The sequence below is a fragment of the Erinaceus europaeus genome, chromosome 6, assembly GCF_950295315.1.
Source record: "Erinaceus europaeus chromosome 6, mEriEur2.1, whole genome shotgun sequence".
Classification (NCBI taxonomy): domain Eukaryota; kingdom Metazoa; phylum Chordata; class Mammalia; order Eulipotyphla; family Erinaceidae; genus Erinaceus; species Erinaceus europaeus.
In genome coordinates this window covers 25503366-25523977 of record NC_080167.1, presented here as the reverse complement: position 1 = coordinate 25523977, position 20612 = coordinate 25503366, and the positions used below count along the sequence as shown (strand labels likewise).

The window sequence follows — 20612 nt, the reverse complement described above, 5'->3', positions numbered from 1 at the left end:
GGAAGAGAGAATGCAAATGAGAGAAAAACCATAGCATGATGGTGGCCAGCCTAAAATCTTGGTCACAGATACGGCAAAGAAAGCACACTATCCAAGTGAGCTATTTTAGCCAGCCCAACTAGAATCCAGATATTCATTTCCTTTTCTTAGAGACAGAAAAACAGGAAGACAGATGGAGAGGGAGAGACCACTGTACCTTCCATTGATGTGGTGGGGCCAGACTCATATCTGAGTCACACACATGATAAAGCAAGCACTCTATTCAACTGAGCTATTTCTCCAGCCCTATAAGAATTAAGAAGGACATCTCACAATGAACCTGGGTCCATACTCCCAGAGGGTTAAAGAATAGGAAAGCTATCAGGGGAGGGGATGGGATACAGAGATCTGGTGGTGAGAATTGTGTGGAGTTGTACCCCTCTTATCCTATGGTTTTGTCAATGTTTCCTTTATATAAATAAAAAATTAATTAATTAAATTAGAAGAAGTAAATACAATGAAAAAAAAAAAAAGAATTAAGAAGGGGCTGCCCTAGCCTCATTTGGTACAAAGGATAACATTTACTGAATTCTGGGCACCATAGTTTTTTGTTTTTTGTTTTCTGTTTCATCTCTTCTTATTTCTTTTACTTTATTAGTGATTCGATATTGATTTACAAAACTTAAGACAATAGGGGTATAATTCCATATAGAGTTCTGTCCCATCCCCTTCATTGGAAACTGTAGTAGTTTTCTTTTTTAAAAAAAATTAAAAATATTTATTTGTTCCCTTTTTGTTGCCCTTGTTGTAGTTATTATTGTTGTTAATGTCATTGTTGTTGGATAGAACAGAGAAAAGTGGAGAGAGGAGGGAAAGATAGAGAGGGGGAATGAAAGATACCTGCAGACCTGCTTCACCACTTGTGAAGCGACTACCCTGCAGGTGGGGACCCAGGGGCTCAAACCAGGATCCTTATGCTTGTCCTTGAGCTTCACACCATGTGCGCTTAACCCACTGCGCTACCATCCATCTCTCATGCAGTAATTTTCACAAGGGCATCAATATTGTAGATTCTATAACTGTCTATATCTGTGTGTGGGGAAAGCTTTACTTTTGATGAAGCAGTGCTGCATGTGTTTCTCTTCATTCTCCCTCTCTGGTTCCCCTTTTCCTATCAATTACTCTGTGTCCTCTCAAATTAAAAAAAAAAAAAAAGCTGGGGGAAATAGGAAAAAATAGCCTCCACAAGCAGTGGGTTCATCTTGCAGGCTCTAGGCCTCATTGATAGAAGAGAAAGACAGAGACAAGACAGAGAGATGCTGACTCCATATATTGTACATGCACTGGATTTGGTTTCTGTGTTAACAATGCTAATGTGTTCAATGTAAATGTTTAAAATATATCTTTTTAAACCAACACAGCAGAATCTCCTATTTGGAAATGGCCTGGGTCTCCCTGACCAGCTAAGAGGTTCTGTTCAAGGAAATGTTATGACAAAGAACAGAGAGCATCCACAGACTTAAAGATATGGGAACATCAAGTACATCAGCACTTCATATTTGAAGTTAACAGCAAATACTCAGGAGCAGAATTTGAGATAGCTAATGGCAGACAAGTGTGGCGCCAGAATATGGCCTGATATTTCAGACAATAAAAAGCGACAGCTGTGGAAAAAATAATGTGGAGAGGAGAAAGGTTAAAATGCAATTTTCAAGTCATAGAAGTCTATAGAGATAATAATTATGAGCAAACTTAAAAAAAATACACAAAAACCCCAGTCTGCTGGGAACAGTCTAAAAATACCACTAAGATAACATTATACCATGTAGTTATCTGAATGATGTCCAGTCCTCTGAAGAAAATATTCTCTAGGTGTAACTATTTGGGATGCTGCTTCTCTTCAGTCTTGCTGCCTGAACAGCGAACAGAAAACTGAATAACAGTCTCTAGTCAGGCCTTTGCAATTAAATATTCAGAATATGGTAACAGTTTCAATTACTGAAACAAAGATGAGCTATTCTTAAAGCAAAACAGATGATATCAGATGTTTAAAGCAAGTTTAGCAGGAGGCAGATATATGTAACCACTATAGATTTTAGACTATTAAACACTGTCTCATCCCACTAGTTGCAGCACAGGGGCTGTGGGCACTGGTTTGCTCCCTCCATTCACCTCAAACCTTAGGCTCCAATACATAAATATTTCTCCGATTCTAACACACACAAATCACACATGGGGCTTGTCACAATATGACTATCTGACTTGAGGAGATATAGGGCAGAGGAGAATAACAGATACATAGAAGAAGCACATCTCTTAAAAATGAAAGACTGTTAGAAGTTAGCTGAAGTTTTAACATTGAGTCCATTGTGATATTATTTTGCAATAATATTCTTTGTAATAACAGATGTTTTAAAAACATGATGACCAGCTGTTTTCTCCCTGACTTGAGGCCAGATCCCATAAACCTAATGCCAGTTTGGAGACAACAAATGACACTCAACACCTTAACAACTGTGAGAAAGTCCAAGCCCCTCAGATAAAGAAGTGGCTACAAAAGCTGGATGAGGGCAGGCTACTGGCTCACTTAATAGGCACTGTTTCTTTTTTAATGTTTTTTTAAACTTACTTACTTTACATATATCCAGGGGGAGCAGGGGCTTGAACCCTGTGGGTTCAACCAGATGCTCCACCGCCTGACTCAGCGTCTCTAAATATATTAACACGAGTCCCAGGCCCAATGATTTTATTGGCTTCTCTAGCCCCTCATTGAACATAAAGTCTGTCTCTGGTGAAAATGCCACCAGTCTTAAAAGCTAACTGTGATGAACACTGGCCCATTGAGGCTGCTTAATGTGTGATGACTTCTTAATTCCTGTAGCACTTTGATTAAAATTCACGTAATACATTAATATACAACTCAACATTTTTCCTACACACACACACACTTTTTTTTTCTTCTAGTTTACAAGAACTGGGGTGAGGAATGTGTTCTTTCTATATATAGCACAGTGCTTGACTCAGTATTGTTCACTGAACCTTGAGAAATTAGCAAATCTGTTGTAATGTGGTATAACGTGTCACTTGAATTCAGAAGTGAAAATATAAGCATTGGCATTTGGATTTATTTTCTATTGGTTTTGTAAAAGTCCATATGTAAATTTTAAGTGTGTGTGTGTGTGTGTGTGTGTATGTATGTGTGTATTATTTTGGTTCAGGTCACTGAAATGAGAAGGCTTGGGAAATAGCAAAGTATGTATTTTTAGTTTTTTGCTATTTCGATTGTAGAGGTTTGAAAGTTTCATGTACTTTTTTATTGAATCAAACTACTCGGTGTGGGGAATGGCTTACAATAGGGAGGAAGGAAATACACTAATCAATTACATTGTGTGGTGATTATTTTGAAGGAAATTTATTTTTCCTGTGTGTCAAAGCAGATGGCATATGGTATATTTATAAACAGTTATAGAATTTTCACACTTTGAGGAAGAACTTAATTCAATACAGGAATCTCAGCTGGGGATATGTTTAAGAATAACAAGGAAAGTTGGTAAAAAGGCTGACACAGCTGGTTAAGATGAACAGGGAGTGAATGAAAGTTATCACAGAATCTCATGCATCAACTGGTAAACTTTTAACCTCACTGGAAATGTTATTGTTAAGAATTACATATATAGGGGCTGAGGAGATGGCATGATGGTTGCGCAGAAATATTTTCATACCTGAGGCTCTAAGTATCCAGGTTCAATCCCCAGTACCACAATAAACCAAAGCTGAGCAGTGCCCTGGTAAAAAATAAAATAAAGTATTGCCTTTCAGGAGATGCATGCTCTGGTTTTGATTTAAAGAGGAAGAAAATGAAAAACCTGTTTTACTGTTGATTTGAGGACAGCATAGTTAGATTTCAATTTTTAAAAAAGAGCTTCATGGTGTTAAAATGTCTGTGCACTATATCAATGTGCCTACTTGAAGCTGTCTCTGATTATTCTTCATCTATGATCAAAGTCTTTCCAAACTTAAACTGCTATCAGCATTGGAAAAGTGTTATAGAATCATTACAGGAATACTAGTAATGTTTCTGTCGATGACTCAAAAGAAACAAGCAAGTGGTTGTTTTAAGTTGAAGATTCAAGAAGGTATTAAGAAAATTAACAATTGTTTTCTTTTCTTGTTATTTTAAAAATTCACAAAGTATGACTCTCAGTTATATTAAATATATTATTTTAATTCATTTCTTTTTTATACAAAGGAAAATCTGAAAATTGTGCTATCTAAAATCTGAAGGAAATGTATTGTTCAGGTTTAAGATATCTCTTAAGAGAGATCACCATCTAATGGCTATTATATCAAATTGCCAAGTTTCTAAAGGATCCCATATAATTAAGATATCTATTGGTCCAACAGATTTTATCTATTTCATTTGTCATAGAACTGTTACAGTGTCATATGTAGAAAACTTTAGTTTCATTTTAATGATAAGTGCTCATTCCCTGTGTAGTTTTGTTCCTTAGTAAACCTTTAAATTAAAAAAAAATGTAGGTAACTGGAAGGTAATTCACCAGGTAGAGTCCACACACTACCATGCTTAAGGATACAGGTTTGAGCCTCTGGCTACCACATGGGCTCACCTGCAGGGGTGGGGGAAGAAGCCATTTTGATTGTAAAGGTTTGATAGTTTCATGTATTTTTTTAATTGAATCAAAGTACTGGTCTGAGTAATGGGTTACAAGAGGGAGAATTAGTGGAACAGTGCTCTTTTTTCTTCTCTGTCTCTCTCTTCTCCTTCTGTCTCTCACTCTCTAGCTTAAAAAAAAATATAGCCACTATAAGAAACAGAGTAATGCAGGCACAGAGTCACAGTGATAACTCTCCAGTGGCCAAAAAAAAAGTAACAATAATAATAAAAGAAAGAAAATGTCTTATTTTAAACAAACACATTTGTCTTCATTATATTTGCTTATGTGTTTTCTGATTAGTAAATTCAGTTAGTCACTACTAGAGTGAAAGTGGAAAACACCAAAGACAAATAGAAAAAAAAAAATTTTCCATCTCAATTCAGTGTTTGAGTGAGTAGGCTAAAATTGATGCTGTGTATGGACATTTGCAGATATGCAATGTTAAGTTTCGGTTGCCAGAAACGTTTATGTGTTAAGACTTAACCAGAGTCTGAAGTGATGACTCATTTTACCTCTAATGCAGCACTTGTCTTATGGCAACGGCAGCTTACATGTGGATGCAGCTTTCCAACAAACTCTCTGGAGTGTGGCCCCAATCAGCTCAGGAAGTGAAGCAGCCCAAGGTAAAAATAAATAAAGAAAATACTTCTCTTCAAATGCACTTGCCCTTGCTGTAAAATTAACAATCATCTTTGAAATTGTGATAATGAGCTGATTGTTGATTAGAGCATTCACTGTCAAATTGTTTTTTGTAATGCTGACACTACTATCATTTAAGCTTTAAGCTTATCCTTGTATTTCATGTACTAATTTCCTAGGGGTTGTTTTCTTCAATGTGTTGCACTTAGGCTACTGGTACTCAGTTAGGATAATGTCAAGATTTATCATTTTGCAAACTGACCTGGAGCCAGATCACAGCCATTTTTTTTAAATGCATGAGGGCTTCCTGCAAATTATTCCTGTGTTCTTAGTGTTCAAAAACATACCTATTCATGTTTACATGTTTATGAAATGGAGGGTCTGGAATCCCGGGCTCAGACTGATGGTTAACACCATCTCTGGAACTTTGACCATATACCTAAAGCTGTGTTCAACTTCTCCTTCTCTGTATATGAAAACATCTTGGAAAAGATGCTTTATCCAGCTATCACCTTCAGATCATGGCATTCAAATACGATGGATTTTTCTGATTCTTGTAGGGTATCTGATTGGAGGGGATGTCCTCAGGTTGCTGCATGGGCACATGGATGAATGTCTGACTGTTCCATCAGGAGAACATGGCGAAGAGCAGCGGAGGTTGGTACCCAAGCCCAGTGCCTGGAGCCAGGCATTTTCTTGCCTTGATGTAATTTTTTTTTTAATTAAAGAATTATCTAGTGAGACCATTCTCATAATACAAAACAGCCACTGACATTTATCTGTCCACGAAAGCCAGCCATTTGTTGAACTCCCTATATATTTTTTAATGTAGATGGTAGGATTCTTGGGTATAGATCCATACCACAAGCACCACCGAAATTCTGTGTTCCCACTTTCCCACTTCCCAAAGATAACCACCATAGTTTTCACAAGTCTTAGATATGGTTTGCTTGCTTTTGGGCTTTTTGTTTGTTTGTTTTCAAGTTTATGTTTATCTAGACTGCACCTAAGTGAAACCATCTCTTGTCGGAGTACTGAGGAGGACCCCGCTTCTCAATCTGACCGAGTCAGCTGACTCACTCTGTTGCGCACCAGAGGAGGGGGCTGAAAGGGTCAAATAAAGGGCAGCAGGGCCCAGTACAAGCTGAGAGGGTCTTTCCCTGCGGATTGCTGCAAGAGAGGAAGCCAAGGATCACCCCAGCATGATATTTGCCTATGAATAGTGCATTTATTGCATGGCAAGCAAGAGTTTTTATAGGTTGGGGTAGGGGAGAGACTAGGGCGACTATGGCCTAGCCTTAAATGATCAGGAATGTTAAAGGATACCTTACATGGTCAAGACAGCAGGGGATGGAGAGATGGTGAGGGTCTTCCCAGTAACCGATGGGTAAGTGGTCAAGCTAGTTTGGAGAATGAAGAAGCGAAAACCGCCAGCTAGCACCTAGGGGATGTGGGCCTTTGCAGGAGAAGGAGACTCATAGGAGGGGTGCTGGGGTCTGTTTGGCAGGTTCCCTCTTGCTCAACCCATAAAGGTTAAAAGCCCCTGGAGAAACTGACAGAAGGCCTTTACCTCCCAGGCATCCAGGGGTCCCCTCTGGATGGCCTGTGCCATGCTCGACCTCTGCTTATGCAAGGACCCACAATCTCTAATTATCTTACTTCTTTTAAAATAATTAGATTATTTTAAGATAATTAATTTCTATTGCTTATTTCTTTAAGCATAATAACCTCCAGTTCCATTTTGTCCCAAAGGACACAATATTGTCCATTTTGATTTCAGAGTAATCCATGGAATATAGATAGACATAGACACAGACATATATATGGATATATATATCTCCTAGCTGTACTCCTTTGGCTGCTACTCTTTGGTCACTGTGAATAATACAGCTCGAAATATGGAGGTGCATTTGTTCCTTTGGATAAGTGCTTCTTATGTGTCCTTTGGGTAAATGCCCAAGAGTGGTATTGTAGGGGTCCAGTGGTAATTTTATTTTCATTTGTTTCATACTGTCTTCCAAAGGAATGCACCAGTTTGCATTCCCACCAGCAGTAAAGAAGAGTCGTTGATATATTTTTATTACCTTTCATGAGATGAGATAAAAAAAATTGTATCATTAAAACATGGTTAGAACCACTGAATAAAATAAACTGAGTGGGAGGAGAGAATATACTACATTAAACTAATTGAACTTCATTAAATGTTCATTGGTTTTTAGTTAATTCTTTTTAGGGAAATGTTTAGTTTTAAGTTTAGTTTCAAAGTCAAGAGTTCTCAAATAGACAACATTTCAGGATAGTGTTCTATAGATAGTACTGTTGACCACTTGCTTTAATAATTTATGTGATGTTAAAGTAATAAAGGATCTGTTTAATTCATGTTTATGTTATTTGCACTAAACCACGATTGTAGCATTCTAGAGCCACTGAGAAAAATTCACAAATAATAGAAAACCATACAAATATCGATGGGGAGGGGTTTGGATGATAGTACTTCAGGTTGAGTGCACATGTTACCAGGAAGAAGGAACTTGAAGTCAAGGCTCCACTTTCCACCTGCAAAGGGAAGCTTCACAAGACAAGCTTCACAAGACAAGCTTCACAAGCGCAGCAGTTCTGTATGTCTGTCTGTCTGTCTCTCTCTCTCCCTCTCCCTCTCCATCTTCCTTTCCTTCCCCCTCCCCCTCTCCTTTATGACCTACTCCTCCCCTCTTAAAAATAAACTGAAGGGGCTGGGCGATGGCACACCTGATTGAGTGCACATGTCACAGTGCACAAGGACCTGGGTTTGAGCCCCCAGCCCCCACCTGCAGGGGGGAAAGCTTTGCAAGTGGTGAAGCAGGGCTTCAGATGTCTCTCTGTCTCTTTCTCCCTCCCCTCTTAATTTCTAGCTGTCTACAATAAATAAAATTTAAAAATAAATAAACTGAACATAATGATTATTTTTTAAAGTACTAGATATACAGCATAGTGGTTATGCCAAAGACTTCATACTTGAGGTTTGAATTCCTAGGTTCAATCCTCAGCACCACAATCTAGAGCTGTTCAGTGCTCTGGTCTCTCTATCTCTTGCTCTTTCTCTTTGAATCTTTCATTAGTAAGTAAATAAAGTATTTTAAAAAATTAAATATTGAAGGTTATTTGAATATTCTGCTTTTCCCCATGACTGAGTAGATGACTATAGCAAATTCAGTACAAAGATGAGAAACTACAGGAAGAGGGAGAATTATCTAGATGATTTCTTTTGTACTTTATTTGAGACCTCAGAGATCCCCAGGTTCAATCTCTGGCTCTATCATATGTAGCATATGGCAGATACATAGAGTAGCCTCTCACTGGATTATCCTCTTTCTCACTCATAGCCTAAATAAATACATTCCTTTTTGAAAAAGAAAAGTAATAGCTGTTTTTAAATAGCTCCTTACAAAGCTAAATCTTTTAGTGAAAATCTCTCAGAACATTAGCCCATACACTTAGTAAGTAACTACTGTTGAATAAATACTTAATCTTATACTTTAAAGGATAGAGGTTGCTTTTAAAAAATTTCTTAATCACTTGACTAGCTGTTTAGTTTTGGTTAAAAAAAAAAAACTCAGTAGGAAACCTGGGTATTTGTCTTTACCTCTCTCATCTAGTGAACCTGGCTTATATGGAAATCTTTAGGAATTCTCTAAAGATAGTGCTTTGAGTAGGCTAGGAGGGTTAGGAGGAAGATGTTAATAGAGTTTGTAAAAGATGAGAGTGAATTCAGTGACAGTTTGGGGAGTTCTCAACAGGAGAATAAACAAAAAGTTCACAGGGGTGGCAGTGTGTTCTAGGAATAGCTATTATTTCAGAATTTCTTGAGCAGGGTGGGGGAAAAAGTGAAAACTAGATAGGAGAGAGTAGTGTGTTAGCTTTTGAAAGGTTTTTAGTGTACGCTGGCGTTTACTCTTAAGAAAAAGTGTTGTGGCAGTGATTAAAATGATCAGATCTTTGTTAAGAGAATAAACTGAGATGCTGGGTGCTGGAGCATCTGATTAAGTGCACATATTATCGTTCACGATGACCCAGGTTCAAGCCCCCAGTCCCCACCTGCAGAGGAAAAGCTTCACAAGTGTTGAAGTAGTGCTACAGGTCTCGGTCTCTCTCTCTCTCTCTCTCTCTCTCTCTCTCTCTCTCTCTCTCTCTCTCTTTCTCTCTTTCTCCCTCCTCTCTTTCTCCCTCCATTTTTCTCTGTCCTATCAAATAAGTAAACTTAAATAAGAAAAAAGAATAAACTGAAGGTCTGAAAGAATTGAGGTCATCAACTGAGAAATGCTCATTGTGAGGGAAACCACTTATGAGGAAACTGTTTAGGGGCGGGGCGGTGGTGCATCTGGTTAATTACAGATTATCACCATGCTCAAAGATGCAGGTTCAAGCCCCTGCTCCCCACCTGCAAGGGGAATGCTACATGAGCAGTGAAGCAGGTCTCTCCTTCTCCCTTTCCCTTTCCCTTTCCTTCTCCTCCTCCCCTCTCAGTTTTTCTGTATTCTGTCAAATAAAAAGAGGAAAAAAAAAAGGAAAAAATGATCACCAGAAGCGGGGTATTTCGTAGTGCTGGCACTGAGCTCCAGCAATAACCCTGGTGGAAAAAAAACAAAAACAAACAAATAAAAAATTGTGATGGTTTATGTGAAAGAAAATGAGAAGCTTAATTTGGAGGTTGGCTCTCAGAGTTAAAATTAAGTCTGTATCAGTGGCATATTATCTTAAATGCAGCCTGTGAGATTATATCTCAGGTTAAGAGCTAGCTTTTTTTACTTGAATAAGAAGAGATTGTGTCCAGAACTGTGGAAGTATACATTCAGTAGGAAGTATTCAGTTAAATTTTGGATCTTGGTGACTACTAAGAGTGTGTGGGACAGGAAATTAGGGTTTCTGAGTCTATAGCTTAAGTTAAAGCCTGGGTTCTAAATAAAAGTTATACCAGAAATAGTTAAAGGAATGGAGGGTCTTTGAAAATGAGAAAGGAGCCGTGATTAGAGAGGAATTCTTTTTTTTTTTTTTTTAAACCTGAGCACTGCTTAGTTCTGGTTTATGGCGGTGCAGGGGATTGAACCTGGGACTTTGGTGCCCTGCGGCATGAAAGTCTATTTGCATAACTATTATGCTATCTACCCCTGCCCAAGAAGATGTATTCTTTTTCTTTTTATAATTTATTTCTTTATTGGGGAATTAATGTTTTACATTCAACAGTAAATACAATAGTTTGAACATGCATAACATTCCCCAGATTCCCATTTAACAATACAACCCCCACTATGTCATTCATCATCTTTCATGGACCTGTATTCTCCCCACCCACCCACCCACCCCAGAGTCTTTTACTTTGGTGTAATACTCCAATTCCATTTCAGGTTCGACTTGTGTTTTCTTTTCTAATCTTGTTTTTCAACTTCGGCCTGAGAGTGAGATCATCCCATATTCATCCTTCTGTTTCTGACTTATTTCACTCAACATGATTTTTTCAAGGTCCATCCAAGATTGGCTGAAAACGGTGAAGTCACCATTTTTTACAGCTGAGTAGTATTCCATTGTGTATATATACCACAACTTGCTCACCCACTGATCTGTTGTTGGACACCTGGGTTGCTTCCAGGTTTTGGCTATTACAAATTGTGCTGCCAAGAACATATGTGTACACAGATCTTTTTGGATGTATTCTTAATTTAGGTATTACTTTAAAAAGAATTCAAGAATTAAGATGAAGCTAAGTAAGGCATCTAGGCATCTCTCTTGGAGCAACTCTGGTCATGTATGTAGTAGATGAATGTAATAGAAGAACCAGAGAGTGCAAGGACCAGCATAAGGATCCCAGTTCAAGACCCCAGTTCTCTACCTGCAGGGGAGTTGCTTCACAGCCGGTGAAGCAGGTCTGCAGGTGTCTATCTCTCTCTACCCATCTCTGTCTCCCCCTCCTCTCTCCATTTCTCTCTGTCCTATCCAATAACGACAACAACAATAAAACAACAAGGGCAACAAAAGGGAATAAGTAAATACATATTTTAAAAAAAGAAGAAGACGAATCAGAGACTCTGTTAGGCTTTAGGAAATGTAATGATTGAAGCAAGACAGGGATAGGAAGAAGAGAGACGCATTATGTACAGACACATGTAGACCCTCAAGAGTAAGACACCTCAAGTTTCCCAACCGTCATCATTTTATAATGGGCCCAGGGTCAGGGTTCAGTTACCATAAAAACATGTAGGCTGGTCTCTCTTGGTGCCTTGGACCCTCCTTGATGCATAATAGTTGTTTGTGCCCTGTGTTCTGCATATCTGGTGTCCCACCATATGGTATATTCTTAAAAGTGTTTCATAGACCCAAGAAAATATTTGTGTATTCTGTTGTTTGGAGAGAGAAAACTCTGGAATTATATGTCCGTCTCATTCAATTTTTCACTTAGGGTCTATTTCCTTGGTGGTTATCTGTTGGATACTTTGTTGCTTGTTGAAAGTGGATGTTAATGTTCTCTACTATTATGTTTTTTGTCAATGCCTCCCTTTACTTCTGATATTTGCTTTACATATTTTAGTACTGCTGTCTTGGGTGGATATATAAGAATAGTGCTATCTTCCTGTTTTATTGATCCTTTAACATTATATTATGTCAAACTTTGTCTATACATTTTTGACAAAAAGTTTCTCTTACTGGCCTGAGGCACCATTTCCCATTTCTTCATTTAAATCTGTTCCTCTTTATGGCTTTAAAAGACATGCAGGGTTTGTTTGTTTGTTTTTGTTTTCCTGCAACTCGGTGACTTTTACTTGATGAATTCAGTTTAAGGACAGATAATGAAGAGAGAGAGGAAATTAAAATGATAGTTAATTGGAGAACCAAGGAAGCTAGCCATGAAAATCAAAAGAGAATTGGGGTATAGGTATGTTGAATGCTGTGATATGTTCACATAGTCTTAGAAACATAAAACATTGGGGAGGGGGGCTTCAGTTTCTGACTTATTAAATGAAGCATTTAGAACAAGTGATCCTCAAGGAATTTCTACTCTTTCTGCACATACTGTTGTTAAGGGGACGAGTTCTACAAGACAGTTCTGGGTTTGGGCTTTGGGTCTTTTATTTACTGGCTGTGAGACTTTTAAGTGTGACTTAATTTCTACTAATGTTGCTTTTTATTCTCTGTAAACTGCAGCTTAAGTACTAACTCCTGCTTCCAGGATTACCTTGAAGACTCAATAAGAAAATGCACATAAAAAGTTGACATATTAAAATATCAGCAATTATAATTATCATTTGGACAGAGAGGCAGCATTAATTAGGTATTATGAAACAATTTGAGGTATTCTAGATATGTGGATAGATAAAAATGTGATTGAACATTGATTTGAAGAGAGTCTAAACTATATCAATGAAATCTTCTGTTTCTTTGAAATGAATATTTGCATGGAGAGGAAGGACCCTTCATTCTGCTAAGGTTTAGAAGCTAAGAATGGATGAGTATAGATTTTTATAAACAGTTAAATAATTTTATTTCCGTGGTCCGGGAGGTGGCTTAGTTATAAAGCTTTGGACTCTCAAGCATGAGGTCCTGAGTTTGATCCCTGGCAGCATATGTACCAGAGTGATGTCTGGTTCTTTCTCTTCTCCTGTCTTTCTCATAAATAAATAAAATCTTTAAAAAATAGTTTTATTTCCAAATCGTAATATTAAGTTTCTAAGTAGTCACAAATTTTCTCTAATCACCTTAGTGATGATTATCGTTTTTAACCTCTCCAGAACATTTTTCAGTTTATTAAATAACTATTTTATTGAATGTGACACTTACCTGAGGAAATTTATTGCTAATCCTTTAGATAACTAGTTTTTTTCACAAAGAAAAATGGTGCAATGTTAATATTGTCTTTGACCTACTCTTTTCCTACATATATGTTGAAGTCTGCCCAGTTAGTAATATTCTTGAAATAATGTTGATAATTTCCATACCAAATCAATCTTTTCTTTCCTGTTTTGTTTTAACCAGACAGAGAGAAATTGAGAGGGAAGGGGGATATAGAACGGGAGAGAGAAATATAGATGCCTTCAGATCTACTTCACTGCTTATGAAATGTCCCCTCTGCAGGTGGGGGATGGGGACTAGAACCCAGACCCTGAAGTGAGTCCTTGTGCTCAATATTATGTTCTTTTAACTGGGTGCACCATTGCCAGGCCCCTCAACTCAATCTCGATATGTATTTAGATCAGCAAATTACAGGCCTCTCTGGAAAATACTGTCAAAAAACGTCTATTTTGGCCCTCTGTACATCATCTCTATGCAGGTGAAATTAGATTACAGTGGATGTCAGATCATGATGTGGGAGAGAAAACAAGCCAGAAATAGGCTTGTTCTTCAGATTGTGCCAGGTCACATCATGGGTTTCGGGAGCATTGTAGTCGTGCCATCTTGTCGGCGATGTCAGAGAGCAGGGGTCCAGATGGTTTCGGGGATTCCATATGAGCAGTTGGTTCTTTGTGTGTAGGCTTGACATAGCTGTAATCATTTACTTGTGAAGAATAAACTTGTACCCCGTTAGAAGTTTACTATAATTGATAATGGATGATTAGAATTGGTTTAAAAATCTTTATGACCAAATTTTGTTAAAGTATATTGATTTTTAACTAATTTTTACTTTAAACTTTAAACAAACTCAGGTTACTTAGAGAGTTAACACACATTAATGGCATTTTTAGAACATTCACAATGCCAGATTGATGCCAGATTTATTGTGGATTAATTTCCACAGATCAGTTCACAGGGCATTTTTGGTGGCCCTCCAAAAACGTTCTGTAACTCTTTTTAGTTAAATGTATAGAGAATTTGTATCTTAATTTTGGAGATGAAGAATTGTCATGTTAAATAGTTAGACTTTTACTTTAAATACTAAATTACTTTACCAAATTAATTTTACCTTTGTAAGAATCGTGTTGAAAACTCCTTCATTTAACTTTGCCTGGTAAGAATGTAGCTTCAAAGTTAAACTTTTAGCCTTTTTTTATTTTTTATTTTTAATTTTTTTATATTTATTTTATTTATTTATTCCCTTTTGTTGCCCTAGTTGTTTTATTGTTGTAGATATTATTGTTGTTGTCGTTGTTGGATAAGACAGAGAGAAATGGAGAGAGGAGGGGAAGACAGAGAGGAGGAGAGAAAGATAGACACCTGCATACCTGCTTCACCGCCTGTGAAGTGACTCCCCTGCAGGTGGGGAGCCGGGGCTCGAACCGGGATCCTTATGCCAGTCCTTGTGCTTTGCGCCACCTGCGCTTAACCCGCTGCGCTACAGCCCGACTCCCTACTTTTAGCCTTAAAGTTAATGTTTACCCAATATCAAACACACACATAAACATGTAGTCTATAACACACAAGAGGAGAAAAACTTTTGTTACAAAGACATATCATGTTAAACACAAATTTAGATCTGTACTGTCTTAGTTGAACCATTTTTACTCACACAGTTTTCAAGACTAAACATTGCACATTTATACCAAGACTTAAAAAAAATTAAAAGAGGGCAAAACAAATTTTTAGGACTGTTTCTGGATGTCTCCAGAAACCTCTGTCGCGTCTGGTGTTTCCATATAAGGTCAGTTAAGTTTCAGAGAACTCTGAGCAAAATGGGTCGTACATAAGATTTTCAGTCATTCATAACACTCACAATAACACAACTGGCCAATAACAGCATGGAGCAGGGGTGTACAGTTGTAGAATTTTTACTGGAATAGTGACAAAAGACTTTTTGCCTACTCTGATACTTTCAAAGGGTGATGGGTGAAGCAGAGGGGACAGACAGTAGGCTTAAGATATTCAGAACAAGGGGGGGAGAGAGAAACAGTAGGGAAGTTTTGTTTTTGGGCTCTGTGAACCAGGTTTTTCACGTCCTGCCATGTCGCATTATGGGTCCTGGAGGGGGTCCTGCACCTAATCCTCTTATAGTGTTTCTTGTTCTTCAGGGATAGCTGTGCCATCTTGCGGGCATTGCCGGACATGGCAGGCAGGAAGCCAGACAGGTTTTGAGTAATCCTGTGGAAAAACACATTCAAACACACATGCATTCCTGTGGAAGCACACATGACCTTCCCATGGTCAGTAGGGGGTCAGGTCCTTTCCAGATTTTATCGAGGGGGTCTTTCCATTTGACCTTAATAGCTGGGAGGGTGGATGGTGTTTGCCAGTGAAGAATAATAGTTGGTTGGTTTGAATTTTTGTAAATATTAAAGAGGTTTAATGTAGTTAAGGCTTTTGCCAGCTGGATATGGGGGGGTAATATTCCCCCTTTTTCTTTATTTAATTGAGTCTTAAGAGTTTGATGGGTTCTCTCGACAGAGCCTTCTCACTGAGGGTTATAGGGAATACCTGTAGTATGAGTAGTGTTCCAGAGGGAAGAAAAGTCTTTAAATTATTTGCTGGTAAAAGCAGGTCCATTGTCCGTTTTAAGTTGAAGATGTATCCTCATTACAACAAAACAGGAGAGCATATGGCTTATGAGTTAAGAATCAAGAATTGGGAGTCGGGCTGTAGTGCAGCAGGCTAAGTGCAGGTGGCGCAAAGCACAAGGACCGGCATATAGATCCTGGTTCGAACCCTGGCTCCCCACCTGCAGGGGAGTCACTTCACAGGTACTGAAGCAGGACTGCAGGTGTCTATCTTTCTCTCCTCCTCTCTGTCTTCCCCTCCCTCTCTCCATTTCTCTCTGTCCTATCCAACAACAATAATAACTACAACAATAAAACAACAAGGGCAACAAAAGGGAATAAATAAATAAAATAAATATAAAAAAAAGAAAAGCATTTAAAAAAATAGTTAAAAAAAAAAGAATCAAGAATTAGGGCATATGGCTTATGAGTTAAGAGTTAGGGCAAAAGAGAAGAATGAGAGAGGGGTGGATATATTTGTAAATGAGAAGAAAGGCCATTTGTGGTTTTGGACTTTTTCATGATGTAATCTATGAGGTTACACAGATATTTAAATCAATCACACACAGACATACCCCTAAGTGTATAGATACTAGGAGAACTGGGGATAGTATTAAGTCTATGTCTTTGTTGAAAAGTTATAGTGGCATATAATTTATGAAATAAAACTGCTAGAAAAAACTAGACAAAATGTTCTAGGGATTTTTCTGGGCTTTTTTGTATTATTATTATTATTATTATTAATTATTATTACCACTTGCTGGGGTCTGGCCTCAGCAGGTTATTAGGGTATCCTGAAGGATGAGGGGAGTCAGCACGAATGAAGTAAGAGAAACGTCTGCAAGTTAAAATGCAGGAGAGAGGAATCTATGCTTACTCTCTGTAGAGCTTTATTTTTTATTTATTTATTTTGTTTGTTTTTTGGGGGGAGAGAGAGAGGGAGAGGGAGAGGGAGAGGGCTAGAGCTTTATTTTTATGCACTTTTTAACTGGATACAGTTAACATCATATAAGATTATTTTCATTAACATCAAAAAGAACTCCACATACATTATCATTTTAGGTATGTTCTCTTTGAAAGTTACTTTGGTCTGAGACAGCCTGCCCTGCTCTTAGTTTTGACCATCTGTGTGGCCTTTCTTTGACTACTTATTTTTTTTTGATCGTCTGTATTGGGTCAGCATATCTTTTCTGGAACTCAACCAAATAGTCTTTCTTCTTAACCCATTCTTGGCTAGGTCTAACTAGATCATTTAGACCAAGTCTTTTATAGTATCTAGTAAACTGTCTACCTAAATAAATCTTCCACTGTAAAGTAAGCACACACCATGGGAGCTTTCTTCTGGCTATATGAGAGTTTACCAGCTTGTACCCATATGAAAGTTTACTCATTTACCCTTAGTGTTACTAAAGTTAACTAACCCATTTACCCTTAATGTTAACTACTAACCACACAACCTCTATATTCATCATAGATACCGGTAAGCAGAAGCAGGGGGTTTGTGGATGAGAGTAAGTGATATGGCCTTTTTATGTTTAGGTGGAAACCACAGTCTATTCTACTTATTCTATGAGCCATCCATAGTTCTGGCTTTTGGTCTCAGTTCAGCTAATTGAGGAGCTGCAGTGGTGACAAATATCTCTTGTTCTGTAAGCCTTTTACTGAGTACAGCAGCTTCAGCTCCTAGGCCATTTTTAGTCTTGTTATACCCACTGCCATTATTGTTGTTACTATGTACTTCCCCTGGGGATCACTTTTTATTGTCCCCAGGTAATAGTTGTGTATGTCTAATATGGCCAATAATTCCTCAAACTACCAATGTAATCGAAAACAAAAGGATGAGTAGCTTCAGTTTGGTCCAGGACTTCCCACTTTCAGGTAGTCCCAGCCTGCTCAGACTTTGTCAGACAGCAGACTTGACTTTGTCTCCTCCAACCACTACTGGGATTATTGCTTGGATTCATACATATATGATTCCACTACTCCTGGTGGATATCTTTTTTAATTAGGTAGAATATGAGACACAGATAAAGTAGTAGACAAAGAGGGAGAGATACCATAGCACTGCTCCACAGTTCATGAAGTTCAGTAGCATATAGGCACTTCTATGTGGTGAATGTGGCTCAAACCTAGGTTCTTGGGCATTATAAAGAGAGTACTCTACAGGGAGTCGGGCAGTAGCACAGTGGGTTAAGTGTAGGTGGCGCAAAGTGCAAGGACTGGCATAAGGATCCTGGCTCAAGCCCCCGGCTCCCTGCCTGCAGGGGAGTCGCTTCACAGGTGGTGAAGCAGGTCTGCAGGTGTCTATCTTTCTCTCCCCCTCTCTGTCTCTCCTCTCTCCATTTCTGTCAACAACGATGACATCAATAACAACAACAACAATAATAACCACAACAATAATGAAAAAACAACAAGGGCAACAAAAAGGGAAAATAAATAAATTAATATTTAAAAAAATATTTTTTTAAAAAGTGTACTCTACCGGGTGAGCCATCTCCTCGCCCCTCTGTATTACTTCTTAAATCATGTGAATCTATAGTTATCTCACAATTTTTCAGGTATTTTACTTCTGTATTGTGGTATAGCCAACTTCATATAGTAATAATTTTATTTATATATGTTTATACATATGAATTATATATATGCCCTTTATAAATTGTATACGTATGTTGGGTTGTCAAAAAGTCATGACATATTTTCTGTCTTTTTAATGCAAAAATGCATCATGACCATTCTGACAACCCAGTATTTTTTTTAAAAATATTTTGTTTATTTATTAATGAGGAAGATAGGAGAGAAAAAGAACCAGACATCACTCTGGCACATGTGCAGCTGGGGATCGAACTCAGGACCTCATGCTTGAAAGTCCAAAGCTTTCTCACTGTGCCACCTCCTGGACCATGAGAACCCAGTATTTTTACATTTACATTTCTCTAAATAATCTTGTCTAGTACAGCCATGGAGTCAGGGAGATAATATAGTAGTAGCCTATTCTCTCTCTTTTATTTTATTGCTGACTTAATATTGATTTACAAAATTATAACGGGTATAATTCCACACCATTCCCACCACCAGAGTTTTGTGTCCTCGTTTTTTTTTTTTTTTTTTTTTTAAACCAGAGCACTGCTTAGCTGTGGCTTATGGTGTTGGCAGGGGAGGGGGACGGTTAACCTTGGACTCTGCAGCCTCAGGCATGAGATTCTGTTTGCATAACCATTATGCTGTCTACCCCTGCCCTGAATCCTCATTTCCACCATTACTTGTCAATGCCGATGTTCAGCTGAGAAGTCATTACAGAAGTCAGACCTTCCACCTTCTGCTCCCCATTAAGATCTTTGGTCCATACTGTCAGAAGGATAAAGAGTAGGGAATCTTCCAATGGAAGGAATGGGATACGGAACTCTGGTGGTGGGAATTGTATGGAATTGTACTCCTCTTACCCCACAATCTTGTCAGTCATTATTAAATTACTTTAAAAAATTAAAATTTTTATATCCAAGAAAAAAGTTTTATTAAAAATAGAGTTGATGGAATTCATTACTAGGAGATACACAATACAGAAGAAATATCACAGTATTTTTTAACATAATACTGTAACAGATAAATTTTTTGAGATTTGGGAAGGAGTTGGAAGCAAAGGAAGATAAATATGAGGACAAATGGGAAAACACATTGACCAAAATCACAGTGATAGTGACAATCACAAATCTGTGTAAAACCTTAGAGAACAAGATGCAATGCAGGAGGAATTCATGAGTCTGAAAGTAGTTCTAAATGGTAGTTCTGTATTGCCTCAGAGGAGGTAAAATTACTAATTAGATCATACTTAAACAAGTTAAGGTTCCAGGGTACATTAGTGAGGTCATCTGTCCAGTGAAGTCAGGTTGGCATTTTGGTAGCATCTGCAATTTGGTGGCTGAAATTCCCAGGTCTAAAGCATCCTCCTTGCTTGTCTTCAAGCTGCTATCTTGGCTCTGCTTACCTTCCCTCCCCGCCCCCACACACTTTTTTTTTTTTTTTTTTGCCTCTAAGGTTCTTGCTGGGCTTGGTATCTGCACATGAATCCATTGCTCCTGTGGCCATTTTTTCATTTTTTGTTTGTTTGTTTGTTTTGGATAGGACAGAGAGAAATTGAGAGGGGAGGGGAAGATAGAGAGGGAGACAGAGAAAAATACCTGCAGACCTGGCCCACTGCTTGTGAAGCCATCACCCTTGCAGGTGGGGAGCCAATTCCAAAGGTGGTCCTTACATGGCTCCTTGTGCTTTGTACTATGTGTGTTTAACTCGGTGTGCCACTGCCCGGCCCCCTATAGCTTCATTTTCATCTAAATTTTTATTTTTTAACCAAGGGTTTAATTTTAAATCCTTTACATTTAAACATCCTTCATTTGCTGATGCTAGTATAAAATTATAATTTCTCTATTTATTCTGACTCAGTGATTCCACTGTTTTCAGATTGCCTTACCATGGTATTTAAGGTTTTGTGTGATTCAGGGAACCTTAACATTATCTCTCCTTTTTAAAAAAATTTTATTTATTTATTTTCCCTTTTTGTTGCCCTTGTCTTTTTTTATTGTTGGTGTTATTGATGTTGTTGTTGTTAGATAGGACAGAGAGAGATGGAGAGAGGAGGAAGGGAAGACAGAGGGGAGAGAAAGATAGACACCTGCAGACCTGCTTCACGGCCTGTGAAGCAACCCACCTGAGGTGGGGAGCCGGGGGCTTGAACCGGGATCCTTATTCCAGTCCTTGCACTTTGTACCACATGCGCTTAACCCGCTGCACTACCGCCGGATTCCCCCATCTCTACTTTTTTAACCCCTTTCTCAGCCACCTTCAATAGGCTTCTACTAATTTCAACTTCCATACTATTTATCATTCATATTGC

General features: G+C 38.2%; 1 protein-coding gene across 3 annotated transcripts in view; it reads left to right on the top strand.

Moving 5' to 3' along the window:
- Window positions 1–20612, top strand: part of RYR2 (ryanodine receptor 2) — an 820963-nt gene that overhangs the window by 378135 nt on the left and 422216 nt on the right. For all 3 annotated transcript variants that reach the window (XM_060191940.1, XM_060191939.1, XM_060191938.1), the window contains 2 exons: window positions 5179–5278; window positions 5855–5951. In XM_060191940.1, the coding sequence (XP_060047923.1) occupies window positions 5179–5278; window positions 5855–5951 (197 nt within the window). The remainder of the gene's footprint in view (window positions 1–5178; window positions 5279–5854; window positions 5952–20612) is intronic.